We start from the raw sequence: 27,014 nt of genomic DNA, 5'->3' as shown, positions 1-27,014 counted from the left end.
TTATTTATTTATAATTATATAATAAACTGAGGGAGTGCCAAGAAAAGAAACTAGATTTATAAATAAAATATCAGCGAGGGCATTAATAAATTCATAAAGGAAATAGCGGTTTCGCCTGCTCAAGTGTTGGCAGCGACTTCTGCTCAAAATTTATGACTTGTTGGCATTTTTAGTACGCGTATCAAATCATTTCGGAATTCAGCTGCTGTGACCTCATCGGCGACAGCACAGCTATTTTTCGTTCGTTCCTCACCTTCTGTGGCCGAGTAGCTCTCCTGGACGTCGACGATGGCCGGTGGTCCGGGCGCGCCGACGGGCTTGAGCGGCGTCGACGGCTTGTCGATCATCTCGCCGGCATCCGCCGCGCTCGGGCGCCGCGCATCCGTGCTTGGGCGTCGCCTCTGTATTAGTAATCAAATCAGTTTACGGAAGGACACGGAGGGCAAAACGAACAGTGGAACGCACACAAACGAAAAGTATAAACATTTTGCACGTTGATCAAGGATTAGCTGCGTTATCTTTTTTTTATTTTAATTTCCAATTTGTTTGTTACAGTTGGTGAGGCCAAAACAGGGTTTGACAATGACACTGTCTTAGGTTTTTAATTTTAAACCGGAAAATTAAGGGAAATATCGCAAATTGTTTCGCAAACGGACGTAACTGCAAACCCTGGGCCAAAAGGTATTCATTTTGCACGTGAGCAATATAATATGTGCATATCTCTTGCTCTCAAATTCCGAAAAATATACACGAAATGCACCTTTTATCACTCACGTTAAAAGAAACCCAGTGCAATCAAATTAAAATTAAGATGATTCAAAATTTTGAATAGTTTTTAGATAAGCTAGCGAGTTCGAACTACAGAGTTACATTATTTCTAATAAAATTTAATTCATGCAGAGCTAAATAATTTTCTTTGCTTACAAGCTTGAAGATTGTTAAGTGAAAGTGAAGATTTTGTGTTTTATTTTTTTTTCTTGTGAAAATGGATGAGTTTTGAAGCAACTTTGTGAAAGGAGGCGTTAAATGTTTGCAAAATACAATGGCGCAACATAAGAGAGAAATGGAAATCATAATGAAACTGAAAACGAAAAGAAAAGGAACACATAAATGGGACGAGAACTGAAAGAAAAGAATAATCAGGAGCACTGATAATGAAACGAAAACCAAAAAAACATGGGAAAACGAACAGATAAGAAACCCCACGTAAAAAGAGAAACAGCACGAACCATGTCTCCATGGCAGAGTCCAACACCCTGTGCACCACGGCGACGTGCATCGCCAGATTAGAGCCTGCGAGTGGACTGAGCCGCGCTCTTTAATATTAAATTCGAAAATGGGGACTTTCGGGAAACATAGTGTTATAAGAGTTATTCTGAGATACAGAGAGGCGGAGCTTATTAATTATAAACTATAAAATGCGTTTAAAGAATGGCTGTTTTTTGGCGCATAGGGTGGTGGACGTGCTCTTTTTTTCACTCTATTTTTAGCACCAGGTTTTCTAACCTGCTTGGACATGGCTTCCTCCAATTCACCGGGACGGACCCCTTTTTTCTGATTCTGATTGGTAAAATGAGAAGAAATAAAAAGTAAAATAAATGGCAGTAAAATAATGCGCTGGTGTGAACAACGAAAGTCATTAATAACAGAAATTAAATAAATGGCAGTAAAGAAAAAGAAAGAGTGAGAACAGAAAATATAGCGGGTATACAAAACAGAAAGAAATTCGGAGAGAAAACAAAGTAAAACAATAGATATGTAGAAATGATAGGAATAAATAAACTCTAAATCGTATTGCAACGCACGCCGGTGTCAATTGTTTTACTCAGTAGCTTGCTAATCCTCTATTTCAAACTGTTTTGGCATTGATTTTTGAGAAATATCCCCCGAACAAAAAATAACTGAAAAGAAAAGGCAGATAATACATGCAGCAATATAAAGACAAAATAATAGTTTGGCCCGACACGCAAAATTGCATATGATTTTAATCTGGAAATATTTTTCGGGCGGATAAATTTCGCGTGTGGAGCCAGAAATAAAATAAAATATCAAATAAGGTCTATTTCCTACGAGAACCAAAGCACAAATCTACGAAAGAAAAGAACAGGAGAAATGAAATAATAAATCATAATGAAAGATTCGCGACCAATGCCAAGGAAGAGTCGATAATAATATAAACCCCAATAGCGGAAGGTGCGACATTTAAGAATCTCACCTTCGCATCAAATACCTCACCGGGCCGCAATTTATTCCCAGCCTGTAGAAATCAAAACAAGAAATAATGGTAAAACAACAACTCATAATAAACTCAACTAAACAATCAATGCAGAAAAGAAAATTAAATTATTACCCCACAGGTTGAGAGTGAAAGGTCACGTGTGGCGAGACAAAAATTAAATTATTGCTCTCTCGGAAACATTAAAGAAACATAACAGTTGGTCGGAAAAGTACCAAAAAATGATAATAAAACTGTAGTTCGTTGAGAGGTAAAGAACTAAAAATGAACCTAAACTAACTAAGGAAAAATAGCAAAAAGGCGTATATCAAAAAGCGGTAAAAAAATAAAATTCGACTGTAGCGTTTTTAGGCGTGAGATTTGATTTAGCGAGAGACGTGCAGAGGCGGAAAGATAGAGATGACAGTTATTCGTCCTGAACGTGCTGGCAAGCACATTCTGTCTCACCTTTCGCTCTTCCACAACCTCTCCTGGACGCAACTTCCTATTTTCCTAGAAACCACCAGAGAAATTCAACAAGGTTAGCTCACACGCGGAAAACACAATGCGCCACAAGAAACCATCGCAAGTGCGTCTTCCATTGCCGGACAGCACCTTGTGGGCGAAAATTGCTGTTAGATATAAGAGTCGACAGAGAGAGAGGTTCTCCACTCCAAGAGTAAAGCCACTCAAAAAAATATTCGAATTTCATGCGATTTTGAAATTCAGCTGCTCGTCTCGACACCTGAAACCTGTTCAAGTAATCTTATTAGATCGCGAATCCGCGCGGCAGCTGCGGCCTTTGATGATCTGTGTTTCAGTTTTTCATATATTTACTGTCGTGTGTGTTGAATGAAATCTTTCTAACAGAGGTGAAGAGAAATTCGTTTAAAGAGATTCTAATATAGGAGAGGGCGATTAAGAAACTATGGATACTTGTGCAGCGACATGATAAACCAGAGCATGCTCATGAGGTCAAACGATTTTAGTCTACTGCTTTTTAGTCCTGTAGAAGAAGCAGTATTTTTATACGACACCCTCGCGTATTGCATCAGAACGAACGCTAACTTGAAAACTTTAAATCTATCTTCTATTTAAAAGAGCTGCGCTTGCATGGTGCGTGGGATTTATGCTGTTGCTTATTATTGCTTGGAAATGGACATTTTTGCCAATCGACCATACCTCATCGCCGATGAGCAAGCTGGGACGCCTCGGCTGGTCCTCGGGCGGAATAAGCGAGCCTCGGCGGCTGTTGCTTCCCGAGCCGGGAGCCAAAGAACCCTTGCGGCCCACGTCCGGCGTCTTTTCGCGGCTCACCTCGATGCCTGGCACTTTCTTCGGCTGCGAAAATTGAGGCTAAGTTAGAGTTTGTTCCGCACTTGAGAAAGTAGAGGCGCCCTTTAGTCAAAAATCAAAATTTAACTCGATCTCGATATATTGTTTGCTTTAGGTTTAAAAGTTCAAAAAATAATAAAATATTTTAAATGAAAAAGCGATTTACTGCTACCACCTAAATGCAAAATTCGTGTGAGGCGCTAAAATTTTGGAATTCATAGAATGGGTGACAGAGAAACAAGCAGAGAACACAAACATTCTTGGTTAGTAAAGATCGGTGCGAAGTTTCCTTCGAAAGAATTGCCAACCTGCTCGTCGTAATAAAAATCGTCTTCTTCTTCGCTGTACTCGTCTGAGTCATACCTTTTCTTGAAAACAACTTTGGGTGGTGGCAACGCGGCCAAGCCGGTGCCCGTGCTTTCTTCTTCCTCTTCGTCGTCGTCATCGTACTTGTTGAACTTGAAATTGATCTTGGGAGGCGGCAGACCAGAGAGCCCCGGTCCTTTGGGCTCCTCCTCTTCTTCCTCTTCGTCAATTCGTTTCGGCAGACTGATTTTCGGGGGTGGCAGCCCCAGCAAGCCGGGCCCGGCAGGTTCCTCCTCCTCATCATCGTCGAATCTGTTGAATTTAAGGTTGATTTTCGGAGGTGGCAGTCCCTGCAGGCCGGGACCTGCCGGCTCTTCCTCCTCCTCCTCCTCGGATTCCTCCTCTTTCTCTTCTTCGTCGAACCTGTTGAATTTAAAGTTGATTTTCGGCGGCGGAAGGTTGGACAAGCCGGGTCCAGACGGTTCTTCCGGCTCGGACTCTTCGGATTCCTCCTCTTCCTCGTATACTTTTTTAAATTTTGACAGATCGACTTTGGGAGGGGGAAGGGCAGCGAGGCCGGTGCTCGCTGTTTCTTCCACCTTTTCTTCTTTTATGATAGGGATCTGGTCAAAATCGTCAGGGACAGAAAAAATGATCAAATGTTTGCAGATCAAAATGCAAAATTGATGAAAAATTTACTGTTTGCCATGCAGCAAAAGTTACTGGTTGGTGTTCAAAATGCAAAATTAGATTGTTTTTTCAGCATTGGCGTTTGGTTGAGTTGTTACCAACGTCGCGCAGACATCGTTGTAAGTCAGCATTCGCTGGCGTAAATGCCTACCTATGTTAAAGTATCGGCCCTTTATGCTTGAAAAACGTATATTTGCTTTATCAAATTACAAAACGAGTGTTAATTAAAAAAGCACGTGTTTATGTATGCGTTTCAGTTTATTTAGATCGTCTTAAAAAATAAAAATTGCTCTGCGCGCAAAAAGCAACGGGCTAGTTTGAGAGCAAAATTATAAAAAGCCACTGATTGCTCAAAATTCGAGCAGTGGCTCACCTGGAACGGAGACTGTTTCGGCTGCTCTTCTTTTTTTACCTCCTTGACTGTTTCAACGATGGAAACCTCTTCCTCGGATTCTTCCTCCTCTTCAGAGTATTCTTCGATAATTTGCTATTTACACGCAAATTGACTCTTAGTGAGAGACGAGAAAAAACACACGAGGTAACTCGCGGAATTAATAGGAGGATCATGCATACGATACTTGAAAAATGTATGTACAAAACGAGGGAAGGAGAGGAATTGTTCAATTTTTATTCACCTTTTCGATTGGCCTCATTTCCTCCAACTTCGTCCTGGGAAGATCCTGAATAAAAAAAAACCAAATCAGCCTCTTGCATCTCAAAATGTAAACATATATATGTTCCATATGGATGATGACGTACAAACATATGAACAAATACGCATAACGAATACATCATGACTGGGGGTACAAAGGTATCTGACAGCTTTGCATTAGCCCAGTTTGGTCAAGGTATTTTTTTTTTGTTTGGCTGTTTGTTTGTACTACCACACCTAATATTACCTTTGGCGAAGCGGCAGGTTCCACTTTTTTCGGTGGCTCGATCTTTTTCTCCTCGACCTAAAACAACATGAACCTCAGCCACACCGTAAAATGACAAAATTGACGGCCGTGAACGGATTAACTCAAGATTGATGAAAAAGAAAGACCGATGATAGAGAGAAGAAGAAGTATATTTTCCAGGTAGAGAAGTTGCGAAAGAGAGTATGACAGAGCCTTTATAGGTGATGGGATTAAATAACTGAAAATAAGAGACGAGTTCCAAATATGTGAAAGAAAAAGTGAATTGTGATTGATCAGGGTCTTGGCTCCATACCTTTATTATGGGAATTTGCTCAAACGGTTTGAGTCCTTCTAATTCAGGGAGCTCCGTCTGTAAATTGGTCGTCCACGTGTATAATATCAGCGAATTATTGTGAATTAATCTCAAAGGGAAGGTGTGTCATAACATGCCCAAAGGTTGGAGAAGAGAGCGGCAAAAAAGCATCGCTTAAAACCTGTGCAGAAATAAACAGAGGGTGCGGCTCGCTTGAAATAATAAAAATCGAAACAACTGAAAAGGAAGAGATCAATCCAGACCAAGAAGCTAAAACCGCAGAGATCCGTTTCACCAACCAAACACCAAGAGTGAGAGAGAGCGAGTGCTGAGAGTGATAGTGAGAGAGCTGAAGTTTGTATGTACAACAGAGAGACAGAAAGAGAGAGAGTTTGGGATTTTCTTCGCTTGCTTGATTCGTATATTTACAATGGGAATAATTATGGTGAGAAAGATATGTACACAAGATGAGGCAGCGCAGAGGTGGCAAAATAGATTGTTCACCCTTATTTACAGGCGGTTGTTTGTCTACCTTGGGTGGAGGCGCTTTCGGCTCTCTCTTCACCGGCTTGAGGATTACATCAAATGGCGATACTGGCTAATCACCCCCCAAAATCATTTAAGAGTTTATTTTTGTTTTGTTGTATAAAAAAATAGATAGATATTTATTAAATATAGCCTCTGTGTACTCAATACTGATAAATATACCTTCGGTTTTTCTGTGATTGGAGGTAGTTTTTTAGATCCGCCACCGGAGTCCTTGCAAAGGGAAAAATTGTGTTAGAATCGTTTATCTTTGAGTTTTCATGAAGAGGAAAGAGCAGAATTACAGACTGAGAGACCAGAAGAAGAGACGTTGAGAAGAAGTAGAAGAAGAGAAAGACAGAGAAAGGAAGAAACCACTTGAGAAAGTTGCCTAAAATGTCATTAGAAGACGTAGAGAGAGAGAGATCTTAAGAAATAGCTTAATGGACAAACAGAACAAACCTTTGGCGCTTCCTTGGTCTTGGGCGGAGAGGCCTTTCCGTTGGTCAGCTCTGCTTTCTCTTCCTAACAAAATAAGGATCGTCAGTTAGTTACATCACGTTCTAATTCTGGACTAATGTCGATTATTTTTGGGAACACAAAAGGTTTAATGGAATTCCGAAAAATAAAATGATAAAACTTGACATGCAAAATAAATTGCCAATATAAGAAATTATAAAATAAAAATTCACATAATGCACTCAAACCATTTATCTATGTACAGAGGGGGACCACGTCTTTTGTGGCCTTGTGTTTATGTTTCATTTTTTTTTAATTTTATAGGTTTAATTGTTTTAATTGCGTTAGAAAAGTATGTATATAATAGTGTAAATGCTGTGGTGAAAGAGAGTATAGAGTGAGGTTTGCGATCGCTCCAAGGCCACTGGAGATGAGACTAAATTTTGCTAAACATATTGAAAAAAGAAACGATGAATTCGACAGATCATGCCAGAGAGAGATTTTCCAACATTGATGGAGAGGATCACTTTATCCACATTGAAAATTACCGGGATTTCTTTAAGAATTAACGGTTCAAACGGCGGTGGAGATCTTGGCCTTGGCTGAAAGCGTAAATTATTTGGTTTTATTTGAAATTGGGGACTTAATAAAGTGTTTTTTTTTTTTTCGAGCTCTGGCTATTTTATGTTGGTAACATACCGCTTTCTTTCTCTCGGCCACGGGTTTAGCCTTTTTAGGGATTGGTTTTAAGTTGTACATTTCGGCGACCTGCGATTTTGGATTTGTTCATATTAGAATAGCTACACACTAAATGTTTGTCGACCCTCGCGTGGAAAAATAGATCACAAAATGCTTTTGTGATGGAAGTGAAAAATGTTTTGAAGAATGTTGTTGTTAAAAATTAAAAAAAGTCGATGTTAAAAAATATCACAAAATTCAAAAAATGTGATTCCGGTGAAAAATGTCAAAAACCTGGGTTAAAAAGTTAAAATTATAAAATTAGCATTTAAAATTTGTACACATCTCGTTTAAGATTGTTACAAATTTATATCTTTCTTTTTTATATATATATACAGTATTTACAGACCAAATAAGGAAAACTGCAAGCATACCTTCATGGTCTCGGTCCTGATCTCAGGAACCTTCACTTCAGGTCTCTGAAACGTGATGCAATGTCAGTAAATGCCACTTTTGCGTGAGCATCAAAATTAATGGTGTAAATTGTATTTATACCTTCCTCCTGGTTGGCTTTAGTTGGGTTTGTGTTTTAATTTCGATTATCTATAAGAGAGAACACATACAGAGGGTTAACATTTAGTGGATTTTAAGGGTTTTTTATATGTACAGTATGTACAGATCTGGAACCTTTTAAATTATTTTTTTATTTAAATTATTAATCATAGTTATTGTTAATATTTAATTTGTTTTGTTTGAAGTATTTAAAACCAGGACGCAGTCAGAAGAAATAAGAGTCTTAATGTGTTTGTATATTTCCTCAGACAGTTCCTGGATATTTCTGTTCAAAGTATTTAAAGTATTTTAAATTTGTTATATAAGTTTAGCGAAGATTTGAGGCGGCAAACACACCTTTTGTTCGGTCTTTTTCAATTCGACCTTCTTCGCCTCTACCTTAGCCTCCTCCTTCTACAAAGAATGCGTGCAAAGTGAATAAGATTCTGTTATTCGGACAAAATACAACAGGAAGCACACCTTTTCCACCTTCTTGGCCTCGACCTTCTGCTCAACTTTCTTCGCCTCCTCTTTCTGCGCGTAAACAGGAAGTTATTTATAAACACGAAAAAATCGAGGTGGACAAACACACCTTTTCAACTTTGACTTCTGCTTTTTTCTCCACGCTGACCGCATCTTTGGTTTCCTCCTTCTAAACATAACACAACGAACACAAAAGTGGTGAGAAAAATTACAGTTAATCAGGTGGCTAAACACACCTTTTCAACCTTGACTTCCGCTTTCTTCTGAACATTGTTGACCTCCACCTTGGCCTCCTCTTTCTGCAACTCAATTTGACACCACAATAATTGACAGATAAAAATGAAATATTCAAAAAAAGGCAGGTCGCACACACCTTTTCAACTTTAACTTCGGCCTTTTTGGCCACGTTGTTGACCTCCACTTTCGTCTCCTCCTTCTGTGCAATCCAAATTTCATTAATACCTTCCTTGACCTATCTATTTACAAGAGACCTTAGCCTCGACCTTCGCCGCGGTCTTGACCTCCACCTTCTTCTCCTCAACCTTGACCTCCACCTTCTGAATAGGAAATGAATTAAACTTAGTAATGTATATGTATTATTGTGTTTCAGTCTATATTAAAGGGAAAATTCTGGAGATTTATATATATTTACAAGATGGAATCTAATATGCGCATTCAGGTTCAAAAGGGGCAAGCAACACAAAAGGTGGACAGACACACCTTTTGAATGGATTCAACTTTTTGTTCCATTTTTGTTTCTTGGACAACGACAATCTATAAATTGGAGAGATTTACAGTTGGTACAACGAATAAATAATAATAAGAGAAAATAATAAATCGTAGGCCTGAAATTGAAATCCGAAATCACCTTCTCCTCCTTCTTTTCCACTTTTTTCTCTTCCTTCTTCTCCACCTTCTTTTCCTCGACCTTTTTCACTTCGGCCTTCTTTTCCTCCACCTTTTTCACTTCGGCCTTCTTCTCCTCAACCTTTTTCTCTTCGACCTTCTTCTCCTCAACCTTCTTTTCCTCCTTCTTTTCTTCTTTCTTTTCCTCCTTCTTTTCCTCCTTTTTCTCCTCCTTCTTTTCCTCCTTCTTCTATTAAAAATAAAAATAGATAGCCAAATTGGTTAAAAATAATATTGAATAAAAGGTTACCTCCTCCTCCTCCTCTGGGATGTCGACCACCTCCACAGCTTGAGAGGTAGCTTCACCCTTCTCGTTCTTCGCAACCAACTTGTAAGTGCCCTTGTCGGTCTTCTGGCAGGACTCGATCTCCAACTTGATCGCGAATTCACCCTGAGTTTGGGATAGTATATTTAATAATAATCGGCAGTGGAAAATACAATTGTTACTTGCCTCCTTAACCTTCTCCACGCGAACAAAGTGCCTAGAGTCTTGTTTCACAGCCGTTGTTTCCTTAAACCAAGTGCACTGAGGCTCGTACTGCGACTGCACATGGCACTCGACCACCACGGTCCTCCTTTTAACGATCTTGATCACCCTGGGTCTCTCTCTGATCACAGGCACGACTGCAAATTCATAAATTAGTGCGGGGTTGCCGTAAGGTCCATGCGTGCATGCATACTTTCGATATTGAGCGTCAGGTTGGCGTTGAGCTCCCCAAGGGTGTTTTTAATATTGCACTTGAACAAGCCGCCATCTTCTGGTCCAGGATCCTGCCGAGTCAAATAAACTTTTCATTCCAGAGATCTATAAAATTAAATTTTTATCTTACAGTGAGTTCTAGCCTAACGTAGTAGATATCGTTGGTTTGCGTGATGGTCATTTTGATCTTGCTAGACTCCTTGATGACGGTGCCATCTCTGTACCAGGTAACCGAGGGCTTGGGGTCGGCCTTGATCTTAAAGTCCATAATGACCAGCTTGCCGTTTCTCTCCGACGTGATTCGCGGCTTCTCCACAAACGTGGGACCTGAGCCCTCCAACTCAGGCTCGGATTCGATGTTGAGGTTAAGGTTGGCGTTGCTCTCGCCGTATTCGTTCTTCACGTGGCACCTGTAGGTGCCACCGTCCGCTCCTGATGGGTCCTGAACGAGACAGAAAAGATGCATTTATACAGTTTGGGCTTTGAATGATAGAATAATGACTATTTTAATAACATCTCCAACCGTAATGAAATCAATAAATGCGTCTGAAATTGCCATTAAAGCCCTTTAAAATTTGTCTCTAATAGTCTCGTATTTGAAGTTTAAAAAATGCAAATATAAATAATGTTTTTGTCCGTTTAATTAGGCACTATTTGGATTTTAACTCGAGATATTTAAAATTTTGTGGGCTCCATAAAGCTTTTTTTCTAGATTTCGTCATTATTTTCTGGATTTTTTCGCGTAACCTGGAGATTACGACTCATTAATGTGTCCCCAACAGTATAAATACATAATAATCAAAATTTAATAGCGGCAAAAATTTTAAAAAATTGCTGACTATATTTATGCCTAATATTATTTCCTGTCTAATAAGTTTTCATGTACCAAAAAACGGGTTTAATGCAATTTTCTGGCAACTTTGGTAATTTTTATTCTCTTGGGGCAAAAGGAAATGTTAAACAACAAACCTTGATTTCCATGGACAGTTCGTAGGTGTCGTCGCCCAGGTCGACGCACTTGATTTTGATTCTGCTCGACTCGGAAACGGAGGAAGTGCCGCGGAACCACTGCACCGAGGGCTTGGGCTTGGCGCGGCACTTGCACTTCATGGTAATGAGCGTGCCGTCGGCGTTTGGAATGATTTTGGGCTTTTCGACGAAGGACGGCGCTTGACCGCCGTCGTCTCCGCCTGCAACACACAGAGCAGAGGCTCAAATTGGTCGCTGCTCGGCGGTGGGCACGCGAGTGGTCGGAGAAACAGATAGAGAAAATTTGTGACTATTTACAACACGAGAGTTTGCACGGAAACACAGAAAGCAAAGTGGAAGACGCCGATGGCCGCCGCTCCTGAAAGTAAGACAACTCGACAGAGAATCAGTGTTGGGGTGTGTGGGGTGAGACAGGGGGAGAGTCACGTGAGGGATGCACATTTTGGCCGTTTGAAATTATTGCCATTTCCGCGGGCGCAGAGTTGGAATATGTGTGTGACAGACGCACGAGAGAACATTTAAAGGGTCTGCGCCCTGGGAGGGAGTGTTTTTTACATTTCGGCGGCCGGGGGTGCATCCCTGCTCGGGGCGGTTACCTTGGAAGTTTAGCGCAATGTTGGCATTGCTCTCTCCAAAATTATTGAACGCGTTACACCGGTAGTTGCCGCCGTCATCGATGGTTGGATTTGTGATTTCCAGCGTGAGCAGGTACGTGTCTTTGGTCAACTGCTTGCTGGACATGCGCACGCGAGAGTTGCTCGAGATGGTTTTGGTACCCTGGTACCAGGTGATGTCGGGTATGGGGTTCGCCTCGAGCATGCACTCCATCACCAGGTTGTCGCCGTCCTGACGGATGGTCGGCTTTTTCGGGAACCGCGGCGCTTTTCCATCGGGGATCCTGCAACCATTCGTGCCGTGTTTAGACTCAAATTAAAATTATTGGAAAAATAAATTCAAGAAAATCAGGGTGGAAAAATTGTCAGAGATAAATTTTTGGAGAAATTCATGCGGCAAAATGGCAATTTAAAATAAATTATCTGCACAGTGGAGGAAATTTTGAGCACTCCGGCCGAAATTTTAGATTTTCACAGAAGAAAAATGGAATAAATTCATTTCTTGCGCAAGAAATTGGTAAAAATTGAGTGGTAAAAAACCGGGTGGTAAGCAAATGCAACCCTGAAGAAAATGCTGAGCGCAGAATTTAAAATTGAGCTTACTTGGGCTTGTCTCCTCCCTCGAAATTAAGGTTGATGGTCGCGGTGCCCTCGCCGTGCTTGTTCTTTGCCACAGCCTTGTATTCTCCGCCGTCGCTGTTTTCGACGTCGGAGATCTCGAGCTTCGTCATAAAATACAGCTTCTGGTCTGGCTCCAATGAGAATTTGAAACGACCTCCATCTTTCAACGCCTTCGATCCGTGGAACCTGCAACGAGTACCGATCCATGAGAAAAATGTTCGTTAATTTGATCAGGTTGGGGAAAATTTTCATATTTCGTTTGTTTGTTAAACAGAAAAATAAAATCTCTAATTTTTTCTGTCCAGCAGCATGTTAAAAACTCCATAGCTGGTAAAATTTTAATTTAAACGTGCTAATTAAATAATTTTCCCCAGCCTTAGTTTCAGTAAGTGGCTTAGCACACACATGAGATCATTAGTTTGTATCACTGAAGCTAATTAGCTCGAAAATTTTGATCTCGTTCCATCCTTTTGGCACTCACCAGGATACGGTGGGCTGTGGGTCGCCGACGAGTCGGCACTCAAAGATAATTTTATTTCCGTCTTCCGACTGCCTGATGACGGGTCGTTCGGTGAAGGTGGGCTTGATTCCGTCCGCAGGCAGAGGCGCCGCATCGCCTAAACGAGGCAAGAAGGAAGGCAACCTAGACGCGTGTGCTCAGCTCTCAGTGAAATGAGTGTCTCCGACAAGATGACTCTCACAGCGAGAAAAAAAATTAAAAATTCGGGAGGGCTGCGGGGGTGGGCTCGGGCGAATATTATAGAGATTAAAAAGCTCAGCATCTGGGTCTGATTCCTCCAACTGCTGTCTGTGTTTGGCTCTGTGTTAAAAAGTTGATGATTTCTCTTGGCTGTTTCAGCGGCTTCCAAGAAAATTAATATCAAATTCACATTTGCGATTGTTTTTAAAAAAGACATCGAAATTTGAGTTGCGTCATTTTGCAAAAACATGCCAAGCAAACCCTTTGCTAGTACGATTTACTTTTAAAAATTCGAATTCTGCGTAACGTCACACGATTTTGTTTAGTGTTATTGGTGAGAAATCTAGCTCATAATTTCATATTATGAGTAATAACTGACGTTTCGTAGTCAGTGTTTAATATTTTTTTAAATTTAATTGCTGGTCAGTTTTCGCATCACTTTCCAGGGGTGTTGTGATCCACAAAAATTGTGCGAGGTAGTTAAAAGTGTGAGAAAAGGTCACACAAAAATATTCTGTGTGCAACAAACCACAAAAGAGAAAACAAAAAGCTCTTTCCTGGTGAAAATAATTGATTTGTGTTTCAACCAAAATTTAAGAAAGTCAAAAACTAGAGAAATTTCTTGCATTGCGTGTTACGTGTAAAAATAAAAACTGTGAGTGAAATAATGTTGTATTAAATGAAAAGCGGACACTTTAAATAAGAATAAGTGTGTTTAAGAGTGGGGTTGGGTTGTTACGAGGAATTTTATTTACCACTGGCCGAACTCTTCAGACTTTAAGTGATTAAAAGCGAGTTGAGAGATATACGGTGAGAGGTGAATATAATCGACTTATTAATCAAAAAGTGAATCTCGAGAGAAGCCATCTGTCAGCACACGAACACTTACTGTCGAAATTGAGGCTGATCGTGGCGTTGCTCTCGCCCAGCTCGTTCTTGGCTGTCACCTTGTACTTTCCAGCGTCCTCCACAGTGACATTCTTGATCTCCAGCGCTGAGTTGTAAGAATTGCCGTCCTTCACAACTGTGATCTGCGGAACAAAATATTATTTATTAAACATTCATCAAATTGCTTTTGTCCGAGGTAATTTTTGTTTGGAGGAGCCTCGGATAGATAAATTTCCGGGATTTTTTACTGCAATTTTAGATTAAATTATTTGAGGTGCTGAAAACCTAACGATAATTTTTTCAAGATAAAAAATCCTTGCTGTCTTTACTATATAGGGTGTCAGCACATTTTACGCCAGAAATCGCAGAAAATTGTAAATGAATGCTGGCGCCTTCTGTAGGCTGCTCCAAAAATTAAGGAATTTTTCAATTAGCAAAATTTATCTATGAGATTTCTGTGTGACTCGTGCGTGGGGTCCACTATTAGTGATTTGGAGTAATAGAAAATGCGCAGCAGACCGAAGCAGTCTAAATTTAGCACCGTTCTTAAACTTCACGCACTCTTAATTTTACGAGCATGCGGTTCGGAATTTATGAGCACTGCTGGCGAGAAAGCGGGCTTAGCGCAAATTTCCTGCAAAGCTCGAGACTTTTGCGAAAGGTGCTTAAGGTCTCTGCTCTTGAGTCTCAATTGCACAAGCCGAATTAGACCCGGCCGCTGGGCTCTGTTGCAATTCGGACCAAACGCGGCGTGACTCACAATGTACCAACTAAATAATTTATTGCGAATGCACACGAGCGGCCACTTGATGATGTTGGCACATATTAAATTACAGACGATCTTGTATACAATTCGTTTGAAAAGGTAAAAAAAAAATACTTGAGGACAAATTCTAAATCTCCCGTTTCAGATTTTGAACAAGTTTAATTTTGAAATTTTACGCGTACTTCTAAATGAGCATTTACGAGGGGTTTTAAATTTTTTTCTGGGTTTGAAATGAGTAATTTGACAAAATAAAAGGCTTACCCGGTGCCTGGCGGAGTCCTGCACCAATTCTCCGCCATGGTACCACGTGACAGTTGGTTTCGGGTCGGCTTGAATTCGGCATTCGAATAAGAGTCGTTTTCCATCTTCCTCCTGACGGATGGCCGGTTTCTTGGCGAACGTGGGAGCGATTCCGTCGATTTGCCTGTGTTTCGACAAGGTCATGAGGCAATGAGTGATGAATTCTTAACTGTTCAAAAGTGGAAGCTCTTGTTTTTCAACCAAACATGAAAGGTAAAAGTGAAGTGGAATGAAAAAGGGCAACAATTGAAAATTATTTGAATCGTTTGATGCCATAAACAATTTGTTCAACAATTTTCAATAGTAAAAAAGGACTTTCCTACAGTAAAAATTCAAATTTTGCCAATTTTCTCCAAAATGTACAGAGCTTGAACATATTTTCTTGGCATATTTCGATTCCTCTCGTCGAGATCTGTCCAACGGTGTATGCCACTTATTGGGGAAACTCTTGGTTTCGAAATAAAATCGGATTTCAAGTAAGGAGACAGTTCTTTCTGTTTCCAGCCAATTTTCTCAAAAAACTACAGTGCTTCTTAGGTCAATTTAGGCTTTAACTGAATCCTAAGGGACAAGTTTATGCATTGGCAACAAGCATTTTCCAGGCTTTTGCATTATCATTCCTCTTTAATGGAATTAAATTGGCTAGTGTTTGAAATAAATGCTTTGTAGTAAAATTTCAAGAACCATGTACCTCAGAATTTATTTTCGCAAACAGAGCTTCCGCTTTTGCGTGCATGTCTACAATGTGGCGAGACAAGTAAGCAGTTGTTCATTCATACAAACACGCAGACACACATTCGTCAGACGCGCGTCGGTGCGCTGCGAAAACGTCCGAGATGCCACCAACAATTAGAGGTGCGCACCCCTTTCCGCTTTCACTCTCGCTTTCGCAGCAGCACAATAATCCCGACTTTTTGGCAGCTGTGTTCGCCGCCGCGAAACGCACACCGCGCGCACGTCTCATATTTTGGAGTGATTCATCCGGTCGAATCAAGTGTCGGTGCGCGCGGAGATGAAGAAAAATCCGGCGGTGCCGAGTGAAAGTTAGCTTTTGCCCACTCGTTCCGCGGCTCGTGTTGACTCGCGGCCAAATTTCTGCTTAACTCAACCGGAATCCTCGCTCGGCGGGCGTACAGTAGTAAAAGGCTATTTTCGGCACTCTGACCTTATAGACACGGACTCTACCGCGGCTGCTGCTAATCGAGAGCTACATACAATGGTTATCTTTCGTCTGATTTCGATGTGCTTTCATGTCAAATTTCAAACCGCGTTGTAGCAGTTCTGTGAGAAACATGGTGTTGGTTTCTCCGTCCTTATAGAAACCTCTACTTTATTTATAGGAAATTTAAGATGGTGCTTTTATCTCAAAACCATCTTTATTTATTTAAGAAAATTTCGGAATTACAGTTTTTTGCCGGGAAGTGAATTAGGGATGCCAGAAACAAATCAAATAAGGAATTCAGAAAGTAAATGGCTTAGAAAAAACTATTAATTTATACTGGAAATATCAATTTAAAATTAAAATTCCAGTTTTAACTAAGAGCAGATTTAAGGAATGATCACTAGACCAAAATTTAACCAGAAGACAGCAACAATTAATCCAGAAAAAATATTTTCTTCTTAACATCTTCCAGAATTGGAAATACGTGGTTTTTGAGTTGTGGATATTGCAGATAAGGCTTTATATTTGAACGACTTTGAGCGCTAGTAAAAAAATCTTACCTAATTTCATAAATTAAAAATTCTGGAAATAAATTTCCGGCGCTCTCCAATTTCCCACAAAAACAGCGGGGGCCAGATGTGCGATAAAATTGGTTCGCACTGCGCAGATCAAAGATGGCGTCTGAATGTAGGAAGCAAAAAGTTCTCTTTGGATTGCCGTAAGAGCGTCAAGAGTTCGTTTTCACGATCCAAAAGACACAATTAGTGTGTCACAATATTGACCAAAACTTGCTTCTTTTCGCGCATTTTTACGTGATCGTTTTTGGCGCCATAATTCACCGAACGCCATGTCTGCGCGTCGCACGAATCTGGACCCCGCTGCAAAAGAAATCTGTTAAAAACATTACTCGTATTTAGCTGCAAGTTATGCAGCCCTAAAAAAATGAAATAAAGGCAAAAAATTAATGAAAAAGAAATTAGGAAAAATTCGCCCTTCTATAAGCTAATACATTTTCCAAGAATCCTTTTGGTAAAATGACAAGCTTTTATCAATTAAAGGAACCTGGTACTTTTCTCGGCGTTTTGGCAGTGAACCAAAGCTTTTAACAATGCAAATTCGCAGACGAGGGGCTTTCCCTCTTCACTCATTAACCTTTGAAATGATTTAAATCAAAGAGTGCCGGCACTCGCACGAAAAATATTTCCCCACGAACGTCAGCGGCGCGAGCAGTTGACATAAATTAAAACACACACATATATATATTTCAGTAATCTTAACGTGGTATTAATTTCCACGAATTCCTGTCGTCACCGGCGTCAGTTAAATCCTTCGGGAACGCGTGATAAATTACCTGAAGTGCGAGCCCAGGAATAGAATCAAACAAACTTTCATAATTCGCGCCGATTGCTTAATCCAGCGGAAAAATTTTCCGAGAAGCAGCGGCAACGGCGGCGGCAAAGAAGCCGAAACTAAACTCTAAATTTAGCCCCGGCACACATTCACTCGGTCTTTTTTCTCTCGCTCTCTCACTCCGTAGCGCGGCCAAAGCTTTATAGCAAGTTGGTTAGTTCTTGATGAAGGGTTAGCGCACACACGACGTGGGACACAAATTCTCGAAACGTGTCGTTCGCTCGGCGGGCAAGTCGAGATTTGCTTTGAGACAAAGGACAGAACGACAAAGCTGTTTATCGGCCGAGAAGAATAGTTCTTGCATTTCAAGCCCGCACCTGAGAGAGCCCGCCCATCACTCTTGTCAGTCCGAATTTCGCGGCTTTGAAGCGCATTCTGACTGATCGTCTTCTTTCATTGTCCAAGAGTCTGACACGCAAGCCGCACGGACGGAAATAACAGCGTGGGATTCGAGACGTTCTCAAGGTCAAAATTATGCAATCAGCGTTACGGGGCTCCAAAATAGGATATCATAAGTTAAAATATCTTAATTAAAAAAAGGGATTTTACCAGAGTGGAATAAAAATGTTTTTTTTTAATAATTTCAGAAATATTTCAATTCAACGTAATTTGAAAGAAATATCCAAGGGGTTCAGTCATTTTTTAATTAAAAGTTGGTAGGAAAAAGGTTTGACCGAACTCTGCTACATATTAATAAAAAATTTAAAATGATATTTCCAATTGTGCAGCACAACTGACTTGACAATCAATCTAATTTTGTTTATTTTGTTGGTTTGTTTTGCTCTCCTTCCTTTTTTTACTCATTTTTCCCTTTTATTGAATTTCATTGAGGAAATTTGACAGAACGCATCGAAAAAATAACTTTTAATTCTCATTTTTTCCACACAAAATGATGAAGTTTTATTCAAAATTTTAGAAATTAAATCTTTTTCTACAGATTCATCATTTAAGCTCAGGTGCAGGAACGAAATGGACTGAACTGTCGGCTCTTCTCGACCAGAATAAAAACTTACAGTCATTAGGACAGATTGTAATTATTCTTGTTATTGGGGACTCACCGTTTTTTACGCGCTGCTTCAGCAGCTGAAAATAAAAGTTAAAAACGGAGTGCAAGTCAAGACTATTGATTAACAGGGGCTAAAGAAAGATGCTTGGAGTGTGTGTTGTGCTATTAATGTTTCAGCCTGCTGCTAAAAATAGTAAGTGTGTTGTTATCACGGAGAACGTTTTAAAGAGAGTGTGTTAAAAATTAGCTTTCCACTGTTGCGATTAGTATTCAAGTGCATGTGCGGTGCAGGACGGATTATCGATTGTGAATGCCATCTGTGAGTGCCAGAGAATAAATAATGTTTTCAGTGGGTGATTTCGACTTACTTTTCTCTGGGTTCGTCAGCCGCTGAAATTAAACAGTGAGTGTACTGTATTTGTTACATCAATTTGAGAAATTTCGAACGTGACTCGGTGTGAAATGTCTCGTTTAATGATATTAAATGCTCGGGCTGAGATCTTTTTATGTTTTTTGTTCTCTTATGACTGTCGAGGGTATTTTTTTATTTTAATTCCAATCGTTTTGAAATTCTGTGCGGGTTGCAAAAGTGATAAAATTTATTTGGTATTTTTGTTCGAAAAACTCGAATTTTCAGCCGTGCTGCTGATTGGGAGTGCAACCAAAAAAGAAAACAAGTGACGAATGACACAAATGCACCTTCCCTGAGAAACAAAAATATTTAGAAAATTTCCCTCATTAATTTCTAAATCCTTCTTCATTTTATTTTCCTTTTGCAGCCTATCAGAATTTCAAATTTTGTTGATTTTCGTGTTTTACCTTATATCTAAATTTTTTCCTTTCCGTGTAATGATATTTCATGAATAATTCGTCCTAATTCACTACTTGTGAAAGCGTTTGAAACCGCTAACAGATGGCGCCACCGTATAATTCCGATTAAAATGCCTTAAATTCTGAATTATACGGTGGTGCCATCTGTCGGCGGACTTTCGCAAATTGCGAATTGGCTGCGAGTATAAAAAAGCCCTCATTCTGTCGAGGGTGGGGTACTCACGACTGAAGTTAAGGTTGATGGACGCTGCAACCTCGCCCATCTTGTTCTTGGCCTTGACCTTGTAGAGGCCGGCGTCCGACTCGATGACGTCATCCAGCTCGAGCACCACGAGGAACTTGTTAGCTCCAACGGGCTGGATGCGCATGAAGGTGCGTCCGTCCTCGACCAGGTGAGTTTCGCCCCGGTACCAGTCAATGTCAGGCTTGGGCGAGGCCAGCAGCTGACACTCGAACACCAGCCGGTTGCCCTCATCCTCTTGCCGCAGCTGAGGCTTCTGCGTGAAGCTCGGCGCGAAGTCGTCGGCCACCCCCATCCTGGCAGGTCGGCACCACTACCGCCTTCCTGGTGGATGTGGCTGGTGGTGGCAGTTCACCCCCTAAAACTAGGCCGCCTTCCTCACGCTGTTACTTCTACAGCGTCCTGTCCAACAAAGAGCAGCCGAAATTTAGTTTTTTTTTGTTAAGTGGATACAAGGCAACAATGGAAAATTATAAGAATTAAAGAGGAATGATACTGCAAAAGCCTGGAAAATGCTTATTGCCAATGCATAAACTCGTCCCTTAGGATTCAGTTAAAGCCTAAATTGTAATTTTTAGAGAAAATTGGCTGGAAAGTTAGCGTGCTTTTCAAATGGTAAGGGCTGTCTCCTTACTTGAAATCCGATTTAATTTGAAAACCAAGAGTTTCCCCAATAAGTGGCAAACACAATTGGACAGATCTCGATGAGAGGAGTCGGAATATGCCAAGAAAATATGCTCAAGCACTCGAAATTTTGGAGAAAATTGGCAAAATTTGAATTTTTACTGTAGGAAAGTCCTTTTTTACTATTGCATATTGTTGAACAAATTGTTTATGGCATCCAACAATTCAAATAATTCTCAATTGTTGCCCAAAATCATTCCACTTTCGCTGTGGCAGCGCCTTTTCCCAGTCACTGCGTGTCAAACTTTTCGGGGAAACTTTTTGATTTGAAATAAATTAAGATTTCAAGTAGAGAAACAGTCCTCGCCATCTTGCGAACTTTGCAGCCACTTTTATTAAAAAAATTACATCGCTACCTAGGTCAATGTGGGCTTTAACAAAATCTTTTGGAACTATTTAATGCATTGGCTACAAGGATTGCCAACGGAATTTTGCAGCACCAATCCTCTTTTAATATTAAAATTAAAAAAATTGCGATTAGTTGCTAATGATAATGTCAGCCCGCCATAGCAGCAAAATCCCAAATTCTAATTATAATTTTTTTATCTTGATCCGAAATAATTACAGGTGTGATTTTGGACTACGTCAAAATATAAAAATTAAAAAAGTCGAGTAAAATTATTTAAAATAAAAAAGTACTTTTAATTTTACAATTCACGGAAATGCAGATGTCATGTGCTGAGTTTCAACCAATGCCATGACTAGCAATCCTACCACAAAATATCGCAGGATTTTTATTTAAATCGGAAAAATGCTGATCTTCTCTCAATTGTGAATTAATTGTGACACAAATTAATAGACAAAATCTGCCACCGGCACAACAAACGCTCCGAACAGGTTGCATAACCCCTCTATTTCAGGCAGATTGAAAGAGTATATATTCACAGTTTTATCAAACGTGAACAGCAGTCACGTAGCAAAGACCGGGGACAAAACGCGCTTGAAAAATGTTTGACGCAACGCCGCCCACTGTTGTCGTGTTGGGCGCAAAAAGCGAATTTGTCATCCGCTAATTCCACTTGTCGCGACACTCGTAATTACCTCGCGTGGTGCTGTTTTTTGATGAAAAGAGCAGTGCAAAGATAAATACTCTAGTTGTCATCAGCACTGCTTGTATTTTCAGGCCGCGGCGTTTATCGGCGGCGGCGCCTGGACGCGCAGAAAACGTAAAAATAAAACAGCGGAACGCGAGAGAAAGGCGGTCGGATGAATCACGCGATTCGGGACGTGCAACAGCGCTCACGGTCAGGTGACCGCGACCATTGTCACCTCTTGAAACTCGAAACGCGAGAATGTGTGCGTCGGTGACATGTTTTGGCCCCTCGGCCAGCCGATTGGAGACGTATAATTAATATTGAAGGTGTCCGTCCCGTTTGCGAAAAGAGAAGCTTATGCAAGCAGCTGGGCTATTTTCACTAGCGTTGCTTTGACTTTCGCACAGCGGGCACCGGATTCGTGCGACGCGCAGATATGGCGGCCGCTGGGGTATGGCGCGAAAAAACGGTCAACGAAAAGAAGCAAGTTTTGGTCAATATTGTGACATACTAATTGTGTTTTTTGGGTCGTAAAAACAAACTTTTGACACTTGTACGGCAATCCATTGTTTCCCACATTCAGACGCCATCTTGGATCTGCGCAGTGCGAACCAATTTTATCGCACATCTGGACCCCGCTGGCCCAGCTGGGATTTTAATTCGTCGTTGGATCATCTTTCGAAATCGCGCATAGGTATGAATTTAAACTATCCGTTGAGGTGCTAAATTAACTGGCAAGGTCTTGCAATTTCAAACCATCCATTTGTCCGCGTTTCTACGAATCCAGCTTTCCTTCCCTCTATTTATGTTTCTTGGCGTGCGCGAAAGTGTGCATGCTTAAACAATGCCATTAAATCTGTTTAATGTGCACCAAGCAAGACGTGTAACAGATTCACATAAATTCCACGAAAGCAGCCATTTCTCGCAACACAATTAAACGACGCCTTGCATAATTTCGGAGCCAATTAGCAAGCACGTGCAAACTACTTTGTCACGCGGGTTATGTAACAAGATGCATTAATTGTTCTAGATTCGCGCGGCCACTATTAATTGCTTTGGCACGCCGCACAAAAGAACTTGGCCACTTTAATTGGCCGAATGGTGCACACAAACACGTTTTCTGTCAATCTGATCGAGAGCGTATTAAAAAAAAATCGGCTTTAGAGTAGATTCTGAGGAGCCAATCGCTATTTACGTTAAGTTTCTTTATTTAACTGTGTACGAACTTTGGTTTAGAACCTTTAAATTACTCACAAAGAGACTTTTAATCAAGAGTTGGGATTTTTAAATTAAATCTGAGTATTTGCAGCTATGGTAGATACAAAAAAAAAATACTTAAAAAAAATTTGATGTCGTTTTTGGCACGTAAAATTAAAACACTCTACGCCAAGCATGCACAGAAGCAGAATTGGATCAGGAATCGCTTTGCGAGCTTCAGGAAATTCTAAATGAACAGTGGCACCATCTGTTAGCGGCTCCAAATGCTAAAGACTGTCCCAGAAGACGAACATTTTATTGATTTTCTATAAACATATATAATAATATTATGAGATGTTTCCTAAAAAAAACTGTTCTACAGTTTCAGGCAGTGCTGGCAAGATGCACAAGGCATGAAGGTATGACTTCGGCTGGGGTTCGGCGCTTTGAGGTGGGCAAGTTAAAAATATGTAGTAATTAGAGTTGCATGAATTAACTACGCCGATCAGATAAAAAAAAACACTCGCAGTACGGTAAACAAATTTAAAGAGCTATTGGCCGCCCAATAATTTGACGGGAAATTATTGCAACCTCGGCTGGCTTGAGGAAAATTAATGATGATAGAAGAAAAATTGAACAAGTTGCAGCTGATTCTAAAATTACGCTTCAATTTTTTTTAATGAAGTTTTAATTTTTATCTTAATTACATCATAGTGTTTTAGAGGAATCCTTTCTAAGCAATACTTAAAATAGATTATAATTTTTATATCGCTTGCTAAACAAGTCCAATAATCAGTGAGACTTTTAAAACCATTTTTTATTTGAAATTTTCAGTTTTAAATTTAAGCTAGGGTTACAATTTTATTGGAATGATGACCAATACTTTGACATTAAAAACTGGAGGTTGAAATTTTCTATTCGCAATACAATCTCTTTCCACAATTTTTTTAACAAATTCTCGTGATTTTACTAGCAAAAATTGACATGAAAATTTCCACCCCACTTAAGAATTTTCCTTAATTTTTATTTTTCAACCTTCTTGGTAAGTTATCTTCATATAAAAACAGAACTAACAATTTCCTCGTCCTTTCTGTCTGCAGATTTTTGGCCGTCGCAGCATCCATATCCGTCCCGTGTAACCGCATTGGTGAGTATTAATTCCGATCGATTTCCGTACGCGTGTTTGGCTCACAATCAGCTCGCGCCTGGGCCGGATCAACGGCCGCGTGCAGCGAAGAATGCGATCGGAAGGAGGAGGCGCGACCGAATCGAGTCATTCGCGGATTATGGCGGCGGCTGCCAAATGGCGCGGCTTAGTCAGCGGCCGCCTTCTGGCTCACGTCAGTCGGAGAATCGCCCGAAACGGTGCTGAATCAGCCGTTTATGCAACGCAAATAATCGCGCGCCGAGACAATCGGCTCGAGGAAATGCGTCCGTCGGCTTCTCGCAAACGCGAACGCGCGCTCTCTCTCTCTATTTTCAACTGTGATTTGCTCTGTGCAACCAAAATAACCTGGCACTGCCACTGACTTGTTCTTCTTGCGAGCCGACGGACGGACGGACGGGCGAGAAAACCAACGGCCGACTTGACTGACTGAAAACGCCTCTGCACGCGGCGAAATGCAGCTCAAAAGTGACATCTGCCGCGCCAGCGACCTCAATTTTGGAACGAATGCACGTCCGCGTTCGGTTTGGCTAACGACTTCTAATTACCGCAACGAAAAAAATTAATTTTTTACGAATGAACAAATTAAAAAAAGAAATTTAAATAAAGACTAAAACTGGACACTCAACTAATCGAATTTTTTGAGATAGAAGATTTAAATTTAAATTGTTTTTCAGTCTCTTTGAAGGTGAAGAGTAATTAAAGTTGGGAATCCCCCTACATTAGACACGTATCACGAGGTATTTGGGGTCAAATTTTGATAAATAAATTGGCATTTAAACTAAAAATTGAATTTTTAACTAATTGAGAAGCAAAAACAATTTTTAAATGTTATGACGTTTATAGTTTAATTTTTGAAGAACTTATAGAGTACATTTATTACCAAAATATTGACAGTTTGAAAAGAGAATCCACCAATTTAATATTTTACCCTGAAATTTATTTATTTGACATTTAAATTTGTCAGCTTAATTTATTCTGGCAAAAATGCAGCTTAAAAGGACTTCATAGTTGAAATTACTATTACATAATTCGTAAAGATAAGCTCCCATGGCAATCTTCTGTCCTTAAAAATCATCGAAATAAAATTTAAATAAAAAATAAATCTTCACTTTGTTTTTAAATAATTATTCCATTGCCTGAGACAGTCCCAATTTCGTGAGCACACATAAATAATGTTATGTTATGTAATTTTCTATTTGAAAATTTGGAGAAGAAATAATTCAATTCAAGCCCAAAATGCCAATTTCAAAAATACAGTAATTTTTATCCCATATCCAATTATGAAATGTTATGGTAGCCATTAATGCATAAAACATTTGCTAATTTGCTATCTCAAAGTATTAAAATTCTGTCTGAAATCCTGAAAAAAAAGGAATACAAAAATAGGTAATCGGCAAAAATCTGGTAATGTCAAATTGTCGGAAAAACCTGGAGCAGCAATCACGGACTCACAGTGTGGCAAGAAAATCCAAAAACTAGCGGCACAGTCGCGCAGGAACGGCACTCTCAAAACTAAAACTGCCTCGGAGGCGCGGACGGGCTGAGGGACGAGGAATCCAGCAACCACTTCCACCACCACCGCGGCCGGCGGCGCACGGACGGACGCTCGGACGGTCGGACACGCGCGGGGACAATGGACGCGCGGCGCACCCTCGGACGGGCGGCTGGCTGCGGACCGGGGGGCGGGGGTGCGACCTACCTCGTCACCCTTCCATGCACTGATTACACCACTTACCACGCGAATTATTATTTTTTTTTGTTTGGAACGCGGCCGTCTTCGGGACGTCAGAGTGGTGCTCCGTGCTCACCACCTAGTGGCTCGCGGGCTAACCACACTCCGGGCCGGCGCTCCCGAAATAGCCACCGTGCCTGCGGCGGGGCGGCCCGTAACCCTATAGCACGGCCTTATATAGCACGGCCCCTCTCCCCTCCGGCCCTCGGACGCCAACAGGTGGCCCCCGGCCCGCCCCCGGGCCCTCCGACCCAACAGATGTGTGTCCGCCTGATTGACACGCTCTCCTCTGATTTGTTTTTAGAAAAAAAAATAGATGCCACCTACTGGACCTGATAGATTCGCTTTTTACGCGTAATGCGTTCTTGTTTATTGAAGTTTGTTTGAAGTTTTGTGTTCAGTCATTCGCCAATAAGATCAGAAATAATCTACATCAATGTAGAATAATATTAAACTCTTTACTCTTTGGATGAAAAATTGCCCCAACATTGCTGGGCTCAAAAGTCAGGTTTTGAAAAAATGAAGAATCAAAATATACCTCAAACCTTACAAAGACATCAAAACTTACTTTATAATTCCTGTAGCTCCTGCTTTTTATTCCTCTCGTCGAGATTGGTCCAACGGTGCATGCCAATTTTCGGAGACACTCTTTGTTATGAATTAAAATTATTATTTCAAGAAGGGAGACAGTATTCGTCATGCCAAATTTGTTGTCACTTTTCTCTAAATTTTACAGAGCTACCTAACTCAATTTTGTCTTGAAATAAATCCTAGATTTAAAAAAAATTATCTCTTTCATGACAGAAGGTGTCAAATAATAATAATAATTGGTTCGTAAAGCGAAGTTTCATTTACTTTCACCAGATTTTTTCAAAAGTTTCAAGGAGCATAGTTTTTCGTCTGACATTTTAACATTTTAAAGAAGACAATGGTCGCAAAGAGTGACTTAACTCATTAAAATGAAATAAATGACGGTTTGATTTATTACAAGCAAGGATAAAAAATTAACTAAACAGAAAATTCCATTTCGGGGCGGGTTACCGATACCGACAAAAGTTAAAGCAGTGAATGTTGATAGTTTTTGAGCATTTGTCTATAATAACCATTGCGGTCGAAACATCTGCCTTCCAATGTGCGCGTCTCTTTTTTTAGCTCGAAAGTTTTCTTTCATTTGAGTCATTCCCTTCATGGCTCAATTGACGCGAAAATTGAACCATTTTGACGACGGCCCGCCTCGCTAAACAAACACACACATATAATCAAAAGGTCGAGGAACTATCCACCATTTGAAATTCTAAGTTTAGCCAGCACAGTTCTAATCATTTGTGGCTGCTCGGCCTGATTTTTCAAAGACAAATAACGCGCTGCCGCGTTTCCGCGGTGACAAATACGCCTCTCGAACCGTTCTGACGTTCGAAATCTCTTAGACCTCGATTTATTGTGCATTCAAACTGTCGTCACGCATTCCCCAGTCGTAAATAACCTGATTTTTGGGTAAAATTGCAACATCGTTCTTTGGATGTTAAACAGGAAAATAAATCTCTAGATGGAATTGAAATAAAAACAATCAAGATTCAAGAGCTAGGATTGACAAATAATCGGAAATTTA

The 27,014-nt window shown here is 40.4% G+C and overlaps 1 protein-coding gene across 50 annotated transcripts in view; it reads right to left on the bottom strand.

Annotated features, from left to right (window-relative positions):
- The window catches only part of bent (projectin protein bent), a 60,698-nt gene extending 35,415 nt beyond the window's left edge, over positions 1-25,283 (bottom strand). For 5 of the 50 annotated variants that reach the window (XM_065486789.1, XM_065486796.1, XM_065486833.1 and 2 more), the window contains exons 1-37: positions 25,126-25,283; positions 19,573-19,992; positions 18,571-18,595; positions 14,902-15,064; positions 13,876-14,017; positions 12,768-12,903; positions 12,269-12,472; positions 11,648-11,949; positions 11,031-11,251; positions 10,192-10,503; positions 10,042-10,132; positions 9,813-9,985; positions 9,612-9,752; positions 9,324-9,551; positions 9,176-9,229; positions 8,947-9,012; positions 8,829-8,891; positions 8,692-8,754; positions 8,565-8,624; positions 8,453-8,506; positions 8,330-8,386; positions 7,976-8,023; positions 7,855-7,899; positions 7,442-7,510; positions 6,746-6,808; positions 6,467-6,517; positions 6,291-6,356; positions 5,759-5,815; positions 5,446-5,502; positions 5,182-5,226; positions 4,920-5,033; positions 3,859-4,479; positions 3,398-3,556; positions 2,684-2,728; positions 2,216-2,257; positions 1,507-1,560; positions 254-401 (exon numbers count right to left, since the gene is read on the bottom strand). In XM_065486789.1, coding sequence (XP_065342861.1) covers positions 254-401; positions 1,507-1,560; positions 2,216-2,257; positions 2,684-2,728; positions 3,398-3,556; positions 3,859-4,479; positions 4,920-5,033; positions 5,182-5,226; positions 5,446-5,502; positions 5,759-5,815; positions 6,291-6,356; positions 6,467-6,517; positions 6,746-6,808; positions 7,442-7,510; positions 7,855-7,899; positions 7,976-8,023; positions 8,330-8,386; positions 8,453-8,506; positions 8,565-8,624; positions 8,692-8,754; positions 8,829-8,891; positions 8,947-9,012; positions 9,176-9,229; positions 9,324-9,551; positions 9,612-9,752; positions 9,813-9,985; positions 10,042-10,132; positions 10,192-10,503; positions 11,031-11,251; positions 11,648-11,949; positions 12,269-12,472; positions 12,768-12,903; positions 13,876-14,017; positions 14,902-15,064; positions 18,571-18,595; positions 19,573-19,885 — 4,552 coding nt within the window. In that variant the 5' untranslated portion in view covers positions 19,886-19,992; positions 25,126-25,283. Of the gene's footprint in view, positions 1-253; positions 402-1,506; positions 1,561-2,215; positions 2,258-2,683; positions 2,729-3,397; positions 3,557-3,858; positions 4,480-4,919; positions 5,034-5,181; positions 5,227-5,445; positions 5,503-5,758; positions 5,816-6,290; positions 6,357-6,466; positions 6,518-6,745; positions 6,809-7,290; positions 7,345-7,441; positions 7,511-7,854; positions 7,900-7,975; positions 8,024-8,329; positions 8,387-8,452; positions 8,507-8,564; positions 8,625-8,691; positions 8,755-8,828; positions 8,892-8,946; positions 9,013-9,175; positions 9,230-9,323; positions 9,552-9,611; positions 9,753-9,812; positions 9,986-10,041; positions 10,133-10,191; positions 10,504-11,030; positions 11,252-11,647; positions 11,950-12,268; positions 12,473-12,767; positions 12,904-13,875; positions 14,018-14,901; positions 15,065-18,570; positions 18,596-18,886; positions 18,909-19,572; positions 19,993-25,125 lie in introns of all 50 variants that reach the window. The other 45 variants (XM_065486794.1, XM_065486819.1, XM_065486802.1 and 42 more) reach the window with 42 other exon arrangements.
- Between the last annotated feature and the right edge of the window lie 1,731 nt (positions 25,284-27,014).

The sequence above is a fragment of the Cloeon dipterum genome, chromosome 3 (assembly GCF_949628265.1).
Source record: "Cloeon dipterum chromosome 3, ieCloDipt1.1, whole genome shotgun sequence".
Lineage (NCBI taxonomy): Eukaryota > Metazoa > Arthropoda > Insecta > Ephemeroptera > Baetidae > Cloeon > Cloeon dipterum.
The sequence above is the reverse complement of the archived record's forward strand: the minus strand, read 5'-3'. Positions and strand labels throughout refer to the sequence as shown.